At 41.2% G+C, this 11,929-nt stretch overlaps 1 protein-coding gene across 2 annotated transcripts in view; it reads right to left on the bottom strand.

Annotated features, from left to right (window-relative positions):
- Positions 1-11,923, bottom strand: part of OLA1 (Obg like ATPase 1) — a 199,199-nt gene extending 187,276 nt beyond the window's left edge. For both annotated transcript variants that reach the window (XM_006151124.3, XM_027772909.1), the window contains exons 1-2: positions 11,821-11,923; positions 10,267-10,367 (exon numbers count right to left, since the gene is read on the bottom strand). In XM_006151124.3, coding sequence (XP_006151186.1) covers positions 10,267-10,367 — 101 coding nt within the window. In that variant the 5' untranslated portion in view covers positions 11,821-11,923. The remainder of the gene's footprint in view (positions 1-10,266; positions 10,368-11,820) is intronic.
- Positions 11,924-11,929: the final 6 nt, after the last annotated feature.

The raw sequence follows: 11,929 nt of genomic DNA, 5'->3' as shown, positions 1-11,929 counted from the left end.
ATAAGCAAAAAACCCCCCCAAAAAAAAAAAAAAAAAAAGTAAACCAAAGACTTATAAGCAGGACCAGCAGTTAGCGTAATGACTGAGTGGCTGGACTCCCTTGTAGTTGATCATTGCTCCAGGCCTGGCCCCCGTGGACTAAACTCCCACCTGCACACTGGGCGCATACGCACGCATGTCCAAGATCCCCAGAGGAGAATGGAGAAGAGATTGTGGCATGGCCATCCCCCATGGGGAATGGTTTCTCCCTTTCTGTCTCTCTGTCTCTCTCTCTCTGTCTTTCTGGAGAGCGCGCACGCCCTCTAGCAAAAACCTCTCCAAAAGGAAAAAGAAAAAATTTAAGTCAATAGATGATTCAAATCAGGAGAGGAATGACACTGTCCAGGGAGAAGTGTAAATGAAATGAAAAGGCAGTCAAGAAAAACCTAATATCATTGGCGTAATGGCTATGTTACTGGACTCCCATATAGTCAACCATGATTCAAGTCCCGGACCAGGTGGCTTAAACTCAAGTTGGGCACGTGTGTGTACGCGGGCTCGTGTGTGTGTGTGCCCACCCAAGATCCCAAGAGGAGAATGGAGGAGAAGGGATTGTAGTGTGGCCATCCTGTCTAAGGGGTGACTTCTCGCTTTCTGTCTCTCTGTATCTATCTTCCTGATGAGCGCACGCGCCCCATAGCAAAATGCTCTCCAAAAAAAGAAAAGAAAGAAAGATCTATTTTCAGAGTGCTAATATGGGAAGTGTAGCATGCATAAAAAATTGAAGTAATAGTAAAAGAGGTGGGGAGTAACTAACAGTCAAATAGGGCAAAAAGGTTAAGGACGAAAAGTAAGTACCAGTTCTGACAATCAGATTATTACCACCTTTCACTACAGTTTATATCAAATTCAAACATTTTTAAAAGGCCTTATATAATCCAAAAAGGTTTAAATGTACAGTTTGTACTACTCTGTACTTTCAGTTACACAGCAATTTCAAACTAATTTATACAAGCAATTTTGGCAAAAAATGTAAAATTATTAATAAACAGGAAATACTAAGAATTTATCAAGGAAAATAAAATTTATCAGAGACAGATTATACATAATTATTGTTTCTTATACATGATATATATATATATATATACACATATACATTGTTACATATATAAATTGTAAACATAAACATTATTACATATAAAAACTCAGTGAATTCTGTACATAAAATTTCTTATAAAAAATGTTGGAAAAATATGATCAAAATTTAAAATATACACAAAGAATAAATTGGCAATTATATGTTTAAGTCTCATACCAGCAGCTTGATAAACACAACAGGTACATGTGCATGCATGCCCCAAATCCAGATCCGATATGGTCAACTGTGCAGTTCGAATCCAGAACTGGTGGCTTGAAAAACACACAAGGCATGTATGCATGCATGCTCAAAATCCCAAAGAAAAAATGGAGAAGAACTGTAGTATGGCCATCCCCCTGGGGGTGATATCTCATCATTCCTCTCTCTGTCTCTCACAAACACACATATCCTTTAGCAAAACTAAAAAAAAAAAAAAAGAAAAGAAAAAGAAAAAGAAAAAGAAACCTTAGTAACTGGGCTGGGCCCATAGCCTAATGGTTAAAAGACCCAGATCCCACACTGCCAACCATAGTCCAAATCCCAGTCCTGCAGCTTGAAAAACATGCCAGTTACCTATGCATGCATGCCCAAAATTCCGAAAGGATGGAGAAGAGACTATAGTGTGACCATGCCCCAATGGGGCAAGCTTCCTCCTCTCTATTTCTGTTTCTCTCTAGAAGATACCTATCCTGTAGCAATAAAAATTAATTAATTTTTTGAAAAAAAAAAAAAAAGAGAAAGGGCCAGGTGGTGATGTAGTGAACAAGGTGGGTGGATCACAGTAGTTTGAGTCTCAAATCAGAGGCATAAAAAACACTCCACATGCATGTGTATACTCAAAATCCAGAAAGGAGAAAGTAATGGGAGAGAAGAGATTATGGCATGACTATCCCTCGTGGGGAGTGCTTTCTCTATTTCTCTCCCTCCCCAATCTCCTCCTCCACCCCAAATGTACATATCCTCTGGTAAACTATAAAGAAAGAATTATTCAAATAATTAAAAGAAAAAAGTTTACATTAAGAAATTTTTAAACTTGCTAACCTGTCCATTGAGAAGATATGAGAATCTGACTCTCAGCGTAACTTTGTGAGCTCTACACGATGACAATACTGTCTCCTAGAGTTTGCAGCCTAGACAATTTGCGTGCTCCAGTGAGTTCCTTGAAGCAATCAAGAATGGAACCTTTGAAATAAAAATAAGGCTAGAAGTAGCCAGGGAGACTTTTCCAGGGCACAAGTGGGTGTTACATAAACTGCTTTAGGAAAATGGTTGACTACATTGGATTTCTTGCCACTTCTCCTACCAAGAGGCAAGATCTGTGTCCCCTCCCTCCTTGTCTCTGGGCCGGTGCCATGACTTGCTTTTGAGCAGAGATTTCAGTGGAAGTGTGCTGTGACACCATTACACTTGGAAGCAAGTCACCAGGTTGTAAAGAAGCTTGATCTAGAGACCACTTGGAAGGAAAGAGAAAGAAGCCAAAAATAAATAAATAAATGAAAGAGCAAGAGAGAACGAAAGTACCAAGACGTACAGCCAATCCTGATAAGGCCCCAGACATGAGGGAGTGGGCACTGGGACCTTCTGGTCCTGATTAGTTCCCACCTAAATATAGGCACATGAGGTATCCCAAGGCCCAGCAGAAGACCCACCCAAGTAACCTACAGGAGAAATAACACATAGTGTCTTAAACCACAAATCTCTGGAGTAGTAAAACCACAAACGACTAAAACACTGATGATAATTATTTTGTGTGTGTGTGGGGGGGGGGGTTGGGGGTAAGCATTTTCCTACAACCTTTCCCTCAGCAATAAGAAGTCACTTTTACAGACTCCATGATTAGTTTTTGGAGAATCAGGAGGAGGCAAGTTCTAAGAGTACCCAAATGCATTTCCAGAAGCATCAGCAGCACAGCTCCTGAGTGTTTCGATAGAGGATACTAGTTGTCCCCAACATCCATTCTCCCTTCTATCAAGAGTAATAGAATTGTTTGGGACCAGCAGATTGCCCAATGGTTATATCGCCGGCCTTTCATAGTCAACAGCAGTTCGAGTCCCGGGCCCAGCAGCTTAAAACACATGCTGGCATGTGTGTATGTGCCCAAAATCCCAAGAAGAGAATGGAGAAGAGAAGAGAATGCAGCATGGCCATCCCATGGGGGGGTGGGGGGGATATTTTTCTATCCCTCTGGTGAGCACATGAACCACATAGCAAAAATCTCTTAAAAAAAAAAAAAAGTAATAAATTTTTTAACTGAACATACAGATGTCAAAATGAAGGCTCTATTTCCTAACCTTCCTTACACTTAAATTCTTGGGGCAAAATTCTAGACAAAGGGATATTTGCATTAGTATGGTATGGCACTTTACAGGAAGAGCCTGCTGGAGGCTTCCTTTGTATTTTGCCCCAGTAGATAAACAGCTGCCTGGATTTCACCTAAGGGTGAGGCTACACCCTAGGGACTGCTGAATGCAGAGATGAAAGGAGCTGGGTTCCTGAGGACTTTATAGGGCACATTCATGTACCAATCAAAATGCATACTTTTACATAAAAAAAGAAACTTCTGTTTAAACTGAAATCACCCAGAGTTTTCTGACTGAATTGAATCTGATCCCATCCAATGCAATGGTAACAAGAGCTATCCCTGACAAAAGTACAGAAGTATGGAATATCAAAATGCATTTCTCCCAAAAGTCTCTAAGCCTCAAACCTATACACTAGTCTAAGAAGAGTTGTTTATAAAGGAACACTCAACTCAAATAAAAAAAACCAGGGCAGGTAAGACAAATAATAATGTGACTGAATGTATGGAAGAAAATGAAATGAAAATAAAATAAAATAAAGAAAAACAAGGACAGAATTATAAATCAAATCTCCATACCCCTAGTGAGGAATTCTTTCTACTTTATTTAAATTAGCTATGGTTCCTTATCATTAAACCCACACTGAGGACCAACCAGCCAGTGGCACAGGGATCCAGGTGGCTGGATCTCTCATGGCTGACTGTGTGGTTCAATTCCTGACCCAGCCACTTGAAAAACACACAGGGCTCGTGTACATGCATACCCAAAATCCTGAGAGGAAAATAGATGAGAAGGGACTGTGATGTAGCCATACCCCAGTGAGTGATCTCTCACTCCCTGCCCCCCACCCCACCTGTCTCTCTCTGGCAAGCATATGCACCATATAGCAAACTTTAAAAAAAAGCCATTCACAGATAATTATGACATTCCATAGTTAATTACTGAATGCCTACGAAGTTTCTAATACCAATATAGGCATTAGAAACCTACCAATAAGGGGAACCAGCAGTTAGCGTAATGGCTATGTCACTGGACTCCCACATAGTCGACCGGTTCGCGTCCCAGACCTGGTGGCTTAAAACTCACACCAGGCGCGTGTGCGTGCGTGCCCAAGATCCCGAGAGGAGAATGGAGGAGAAGGGATTGCGGCGTGACCATCCCCTCTGAGGGGTGATTTCTCGCTTTCTGTCTCTCTGTCTCTGTCTGTCTGGCGAGCGCACGCGCCCTATAGTGAAAATCTCTCAAAAAAAAACCTACCAATAAGAAAGATGACACAATCTCTGCCTTCATGGAATTTAAATTCTAATTGGGGAGAATCTCAAACAGGTTATTAAATTAGATAATATACATAAAATACTCTAAATGGCAATTGGCGTCTAATAAGTGTTCAATAAGTATCAGATTAGTGGGGACAGCAGGTGGCGTGGTGGTTAAAGGCTCTGGACTTCCACATGGCTGACTATGATTCAAGTCCCAGACCTGGCAGCTTGCTTTCTCATGCGCTTTCTCTCTCCCTGTGTGTGTCTCACTCTGTTCAAAATAAAAATAACAATAATAATAAATAAAATAAAGGAAATTATTCTTTTTAAAAAATAAGTATCAGATTAGCTATAAATAATTTCAACTAAGTTTCCTAGTTATCAGTCTTATCAAAAAGCAAGCATTCAGGACCAGCAGTTGGCTTAATGTCAATGTCACTGGACTCCCATGTAGCTGACCGTGGTTCGAATCCTGGACCCAGTGGCTTCAACTCACGTTGGGCGTGTGTGCAAAGATTCCGAGAGGAGAATGGAGGAGAAGGGATTGCAGCGTGGCCATCCCCCCTAGGGGGGGCGATTTCTCACTTTCTGTCTATCTGTCTCTGTCTTTCTGGTAAGCACACATGCCCTATAGCAAAAACCTTCCCCCGTCCCCCAAAAGCAAGCATTCTTATTCACCCAGCTCTCTAAAAATCAAGAGACCCTTTAAATGGCTTCTATCCTGAATGTGAATGTTCTTTTTTCTTTCTTTCTTTCTTTCTTTCTTTTTTTTTAATCAGCGGGCTATGCTTTAGAGAACTGCCCTCCTCTCCTATCAATTTGTTGTGGACCTTTCCAGAAGGAAACAACAGATTATGTTACCCAGGAATCTGAGTCAAGGAGGCAGCAGGAGTAGGAACCACCCAGAAGTTCAGGAGTTCATGGGGCCGAGCTCCACACAGATCCATCTCTGTCAGCATCACCCTGGTTCCTGAGGCCTGGCTGTTCTACTGCCTCTTCAACTCTATTCTTACAATAAAACTCCTTTCTTATTTAAAATAACCAGAAGTTCTGTTACTTAGAAAGATTCCTACCTAATACAGCTGAGTAAAGTAAAATCATTCTACCAAAAGGAACGTTTACAACCAGATACAACAGCCAAAACTCATTAAACTGCACCTTTAAAATGAGTGGATCTTTGTAAAGGCAGACTATATTCAGTGCTACTGCACTAGGGAAAAGACTCCAGCACTGCACTGAGCGCAACTTTGATCTGTGCAGGGGTGGCTTGGCCATTTTCTTTTAATTAAAATTTTATTAACATAACAATTGTTACACTGTGGTTTTTCAGTATATGAATACAATGTATAAGGATTAAATCAGGATAATTAGTGTACCTATCACCTCAATCATTTGTAACATTGTGTACAGTAAGTTATTGCTCCCAGTCTCTCCAGTGTATTTTACAACACTAGATGTCAGTTCCTTTACCTATCTGTAACTTTGTTTCCGTTAACCAACATCGGGTTCTATTTGACCTCCCCATGTTTCCCAGCCTCTGGTAGTCACTCTACATCTCTCTACTGCTAGGAGGTCATGTTTTTTCCAGTTTCCACACATGAAGGATGACGTGGTATTTCTCTTCTGTGCCTAGCTAATTTCACTTAACATAAAGTCCTCTGGGTTTGCCCGGAAAATGAGTAACTTTTTCTTTATGTAAAGTATATGGGGGGCGGGGGAACACTGGGGAGATGGTGAACTAGTATTTCATTTAGAAGCATGAACAGTACATTTATACTAAACAATAAAATATTTTAGGTGTATTTTGTATACGTTGATTTTATTATATTCTATGGCTATTATATAGGAAACACTTAGGATGGCCCACTTTAAAGTAGCCCCATTAAAGTCAAGTCGCAAGGCCCAGCCACACTGGCACAGGTGGAAGGGTGCTGCAATGCTGGGACCACACGGGGAGCCCAGGTTTGGTTTCTGGCTCAACCAGGCATGACGACATATGCCTATAACCCTGGCTGACTGGGAGGTCGCAGAATGGTGAGACCCTGTCAGGAATACTTATCTCTCTCCCTCTCTCCCGTGTGCACTTGCTCACTCGCTCTCTTTCTTAAGAAAAAACAGGAGGAAAAGTCAAGTTCCATTGACTGCAAATAAAAGAGTATGTCAATATCCAAAACTATCTTTTCCTTATTAATAAATAAAACTCACTGCATACATAATGCTCACAACTTACGTAATGCTCACAACTTGCTTTCAAGTTTATGGATAACATCCTACGGTACTTTAGTTATTTGATTTGCTTATACTTATGCTCTCTATTTAGTCTTACCTTCAAAATACAAACCCCTTCAAAATGCAAACCTCTCCAGCTTCAGGGAAGGTTGAAATTAGGACAGCCAGATCAGTTCACATTTTACATTATAAGAATTTAAAAATTGTCTAACTTGGTCACACCATGCTCCACTCACTGAGGAACACTGACTAACAGAAGCTCTAAGAAACACATAGAACATGGTTATCCTACTTGCCACTAATCTAAACGTCCAGCACATCCCCAAACACCCTCAGAACCATCATAAATCCACCTTGGATCTGCTACCCATTAGTACATCCTAATTACTCTCAAGACAGTTTGTTTTCATTTACTTATTTGTGTGCTTGTTTTAGAGTTTTTTGGGTTTTTTGTTTGTTTGTTTGTTTCTGGTTTTTTTTTTTTGGTTTTTTTTGGTTTTTTTTTTTTGCTATAGGGCCCAAGTGCTCACCAGAGAGACAGAGACAGACACAGAAAGTGAGAAATCACTCCCCAGAAGGGATGGCCACACTGCAATCCCTTCTCTATTCTCTAGGGATTTTGAACACACATATGCACCCAGTGGGAGTTTTAAGCAGCCAGGTCTAGGACTCAAACTGTGGTTGACTACATGGGAGTCCAGCAATGTAATCATGACGTATGTGTGTGTGTGTGTGTGTGTGTGTGTGTGTGTGTGTATGTATGTATATATATATATATATATATACACACACACATATATTTATTTATTTTAAGAATTGTTTTATATAACTCTATTTTATTTATTTATTTTAATTTGACCAGAGAGGGACAAAGAGAGAGAGAGAAAGTGAGAAAGCAAGTTGCCAGGTCTGGGACTTGTGAGAATCCAGCCATGTGAGAATCCAGCACCCTTAACCACCATGCCAACTGCCGGCCCCAACAATTTATATTTTAATGTTAGTAAAAAATACTTCACCAGGGACCATCAGTTAGCATAATGGCTATGTCGCTGAACTCCCATGTAGCCGACCGTGGTTCGAGTACTGGACCCGGTGCCTTAAACTCATGCCAGGCGCATGTGCATGCATGCCCAAGATCCCAAGAGGAGAATGGAGGAAAAGGGATTGCGGCATGGCCAGTCCCCAGAATGGGAGTAGGGGGATTCTTGCTTTCATTCTCTCTCTGTCTCTCTCTGTCTTTCTGGCAAGTGTACGCACCCTATAGCAAAAACTACTCCAAAAAAGAAAAAAAAAAATACTTTATCAGAAGGATAAATAATTTTTAAAAAGCAGACTTTGAACATGTAAGTTATATATGTACAGATTTTGTAAGATAAAACCCACATATATGTCCTACCACTATCTTATAAATGATTCACTTTAATTTTTAAAACATTACAAACTAAAAAAGAATTACAAAACTAATTTTTCTCTCACAACTTACAAATTTACACACTTTATAAAAGAAACTCTTTTACCTAGCAGGTTTCCTTATTAAATTAAAAATTGTCATCCCCTTCTCCCATAAAAATTCACCCACCTAATCTCTGATATCCTGAATCTCTGATCAATCTTATAATGGGGATTATAAAACAACTAAGGTATTCTACTGCATCCCTGTCATAGCCGACCTAGCTCCCACCACACATAGCCAGCCCACACTGAAATCAATTTTAAAGTACTTCAGTTCCAATTAAATGTAGAAATATGTGCTTGAATTTCAAGCAAATATTGCTGGTTGGTTTACTTTGCTATTTTAACTCTCATGGCTTCTTCCTGACTTTAGCAAAACAAATAATGTAAGTAATTCAGGTTTTTTAATTATTTAACTTTATTATTATTATTTTTTTAATTTAGCCAGAGAGGGAGAGAGAGAGAGAGAGAGAGCAAGCCCCTTAACCACCATGCCAACTGCCGGCCCCAACAATTTATATTTTAATGTTAGTAAAAAATACTTCACCAGGGACCATCAGTTAGCATAATGGCTATGTCGCTGAACTCCCATGTAGCCGACCGTGGTTCGAGTACTGGACCCGGTGCCTTAAACTCATGCCAGGCGCATGTGCATGCATGCCCAAGATCCCAAGAGGAGAATGGAGGAAAAGGGATTGCGGCATGGCCAGTCCCCAGAATGGGAGTAGGGGGATTCTTGCTTTCATTCTCTCTCTGTCTCTCTCTGTCTTTCTGGCAAGTGTACGCACCCTATAGCAAAAACTACTCCAAAAAAGAAAAAAAAAAATACTTTATCAGAAGGATAAATAATTTTTAAAAAGCAGACTTTGAACATGTAAGTTATATATGTACAGATTTTGTAAGATAAAACCCACATATATGTCCTACCACTATCTTATAAATGATTCACTTTAATTTTTAAAACATTACAAACTAAAAAAGAATTACAAAACTAATTTTTCTCTCACAACTTACAAATTTACACACTTTATAAAAGAAACTCTTTTACCTAGCAGGTTTCCTTATTAAATTAAAAATTGTCATCCCCTTCTCCCATAAAAATTCACCCACCTAATCTCTGATATCCTGAATCTCTGATCAATCTTATAATGGGGATTATAAAACAACTAAGGTATTCTACTGCATCCCTGTCATAGCCGACCTAGCTCCCACCACACATAGCCAGCCCACACTGAAATCAATTTTAAAGTACTTCAGTTCCAATTAAATGTAGAAATATGTGCTTGAATTTCAAGCAAATATTGCTGGTTGGTTTACTTTGCTATTTTAACTCTCATGGCTTCTTCCTGACTTTAGCAAAACAAATAATGTAAGTAATTCAGGTTTTTTAATTATTTAACTTTATTATTATTATTTTTTTAATTTAGCCAGAGAGGGAGAGAGAGAGAGAGAGAGAGCAAGCCACCAGATCTGGGACTTAAACTGTGGTCAGTCTTGTGGGAGTCCATCCATAACCACCACACCACCTGCCGGTCCCAGTAATTCAGGTTTCAATACAGCATCTATGCAGAAAACCAAAACCAAAACTAAAGCCTAGTTTTACAACATATATGTTCCTGCTAGTCTCTTCAACTTAAGTTTTTTGTGTTTTTTATTTTATTTAACTTTGTTACTATTATTTTTTAATTTGACCAGAGTGAGACAGACAGAGAGAGAGGGAAAGTAAGAATGCAATCCACCAGGTCCGGGACTCAAACCATGGTCAGCCATATAGGAGTCCAGCACTGTTAAACACTATACCACCTGCCAGTCCCTCAACTTAAGTTTCAATTACCTCCAGAAGTCCCATTTCTTACAGGACCCAAATTATTCACAAAATGAAAAAAGGAAAGCAACAATGTTCACCTACCCAACATTTGGCAATCCCACAATACCAATTTTCAGTGAGGTTCCAAATCTTCCAATGATTGGGGGTGGTTTAATTCCATCACCTCCCTTTTTGGGTGGCATCTGAAATTTCAAAACAAGCATATAAGCAAAACTTTTTACTATGCCTGTGCACCAAAACAAATGTTACCACATAATACATATTACTGAATAATAGATTTGAGTTAAACATATTGTATATATCAATCCAAAACTAACAGAGATATATCCACTTTATTTTTTAAATTGACAGAGGGTGAGTGCACCCACCAGACAGAGAGACAGAGAGAGAAAAGGCTCACATGCCTAGTTTGCACTCCTTTCTCCATTCTGTTAGGATTTGGGACACTCATTGCCAGTGTTTTTTTAAGGCCAGTGGAGGGGGGGGTGTTGGGTTCAACCCACGGTTAACCTTGTAAGATCAAACTCCCTTAACCACTAGGCTACACGCTAGCCCAATCAACTTTATTTTTAACAAAAATGAAAAAAGTCCTGTAAGCAGATCTGATTCTGATGGTTGTCAAAGCAGTCACTCCTGAGGAGTCCTGAAAAAAATGATCTAAAAATATGTGGCACCAGGATCCAAAGATAAGTCTGAAATTTAGCAACCAATCTTCCATCTAATCACTCACAAAACATTATTTGTTAACCTCACATGTGAGTGAAAGCGGTCAGAAGTATACAGAATCAAAGAAAACCCATTCTAGAACCCACCAGCAACCAAGTCACCTCTCACCAAACCATTCCTGTCATCTGGAATCTGTTTTTCTCCATCCCCCAGCACTCCCATTTTTCACATGAATGGACATACCAGGCCTTGGTTCCTGCCAATCAAGTCCTTTCCTCCATTGGCACTGCAGGTAGGGCTCAGCAATCTTTATAAGCAACTTTCTAAAAGCTACACGTATTTTGTGTCGCAACTGTCTCTGTCCCTTGCTAGTTTAGGCTCCAAGTTCCGCCGTGCAGCATTACGCCCTCTTTACTACTGCAAACAGAACTCCCAAGGACTGCTCGCCTCGTGTCTTAAAAGCAGAGAACTAAAACTGTCCGGGTTTTCAGGCTGTGAGTTCCACGTCCTAGGGCTAACCTGGGGCTCTGCTCCAGAAGTGATATTCCAACCTCTGATCCCTGACCGTGAAGGCCAGGGATCTCCCTTCTCAGGGTCTTGACACCTGTTCCCGGCCAAACCCAGGCCTCCAGAGAACAGCTGCATGAATCCAGTCCCCTGGCCTATCGACGGTGGCCGGTCGCCCAGCCCAAGCAGGTCCCCACCCAACATCTTCCCTCGCTGGACTCGGCCGCTGGTCGTCGGCCTCCAGACAAGGCTTTCCCCAGGCGTGCCGGGGTGAGGCACCGGCCATTCTCGGGTCGCGCGGCCTAGTCCTACAGCGCCTCATTCATCCACACACCCCACGCCGCCGGCTGCCCTCGCCCCATCCCGGCCATCGGGTCCGGACCTAGATCCGGCCAGAGAGCAGCGAGCCCGGGCGCCGCAGATCGGACGGAGAGCGCACCCTGAGCTCCCGTAGGGCCTCACCGTGCTCGGGGTGGGCGAGAACACGGGGTCCCAGCGGCAACGGCAGACAGGTCTTGCCGGCAGTAGGAGGCGGGGAAGAAGGAGGAGAGAGCGCAGGCCCAGCCCCTCC

This window comes from Tupaia chinensis, unplaced genomic scaffold (genome assembly GCF_000334495.1).
Source record: "Tupaia chinensis unplaced genomic scaffold, TupChi_1.0 Scaffold000314_1, whole genome shotgun sequence".
Classification (NCBI taxonomy): Eukaryota; Metazoa; Chordata; class Mammalia; order Scandentia; family Tupaiidae; genus Tupaia; species Tupaia belangeri.
Note: the sequence above shows the minus strand (reverse complement) of the source record. Positions and strands in the feature narration are given on the sequence as shown.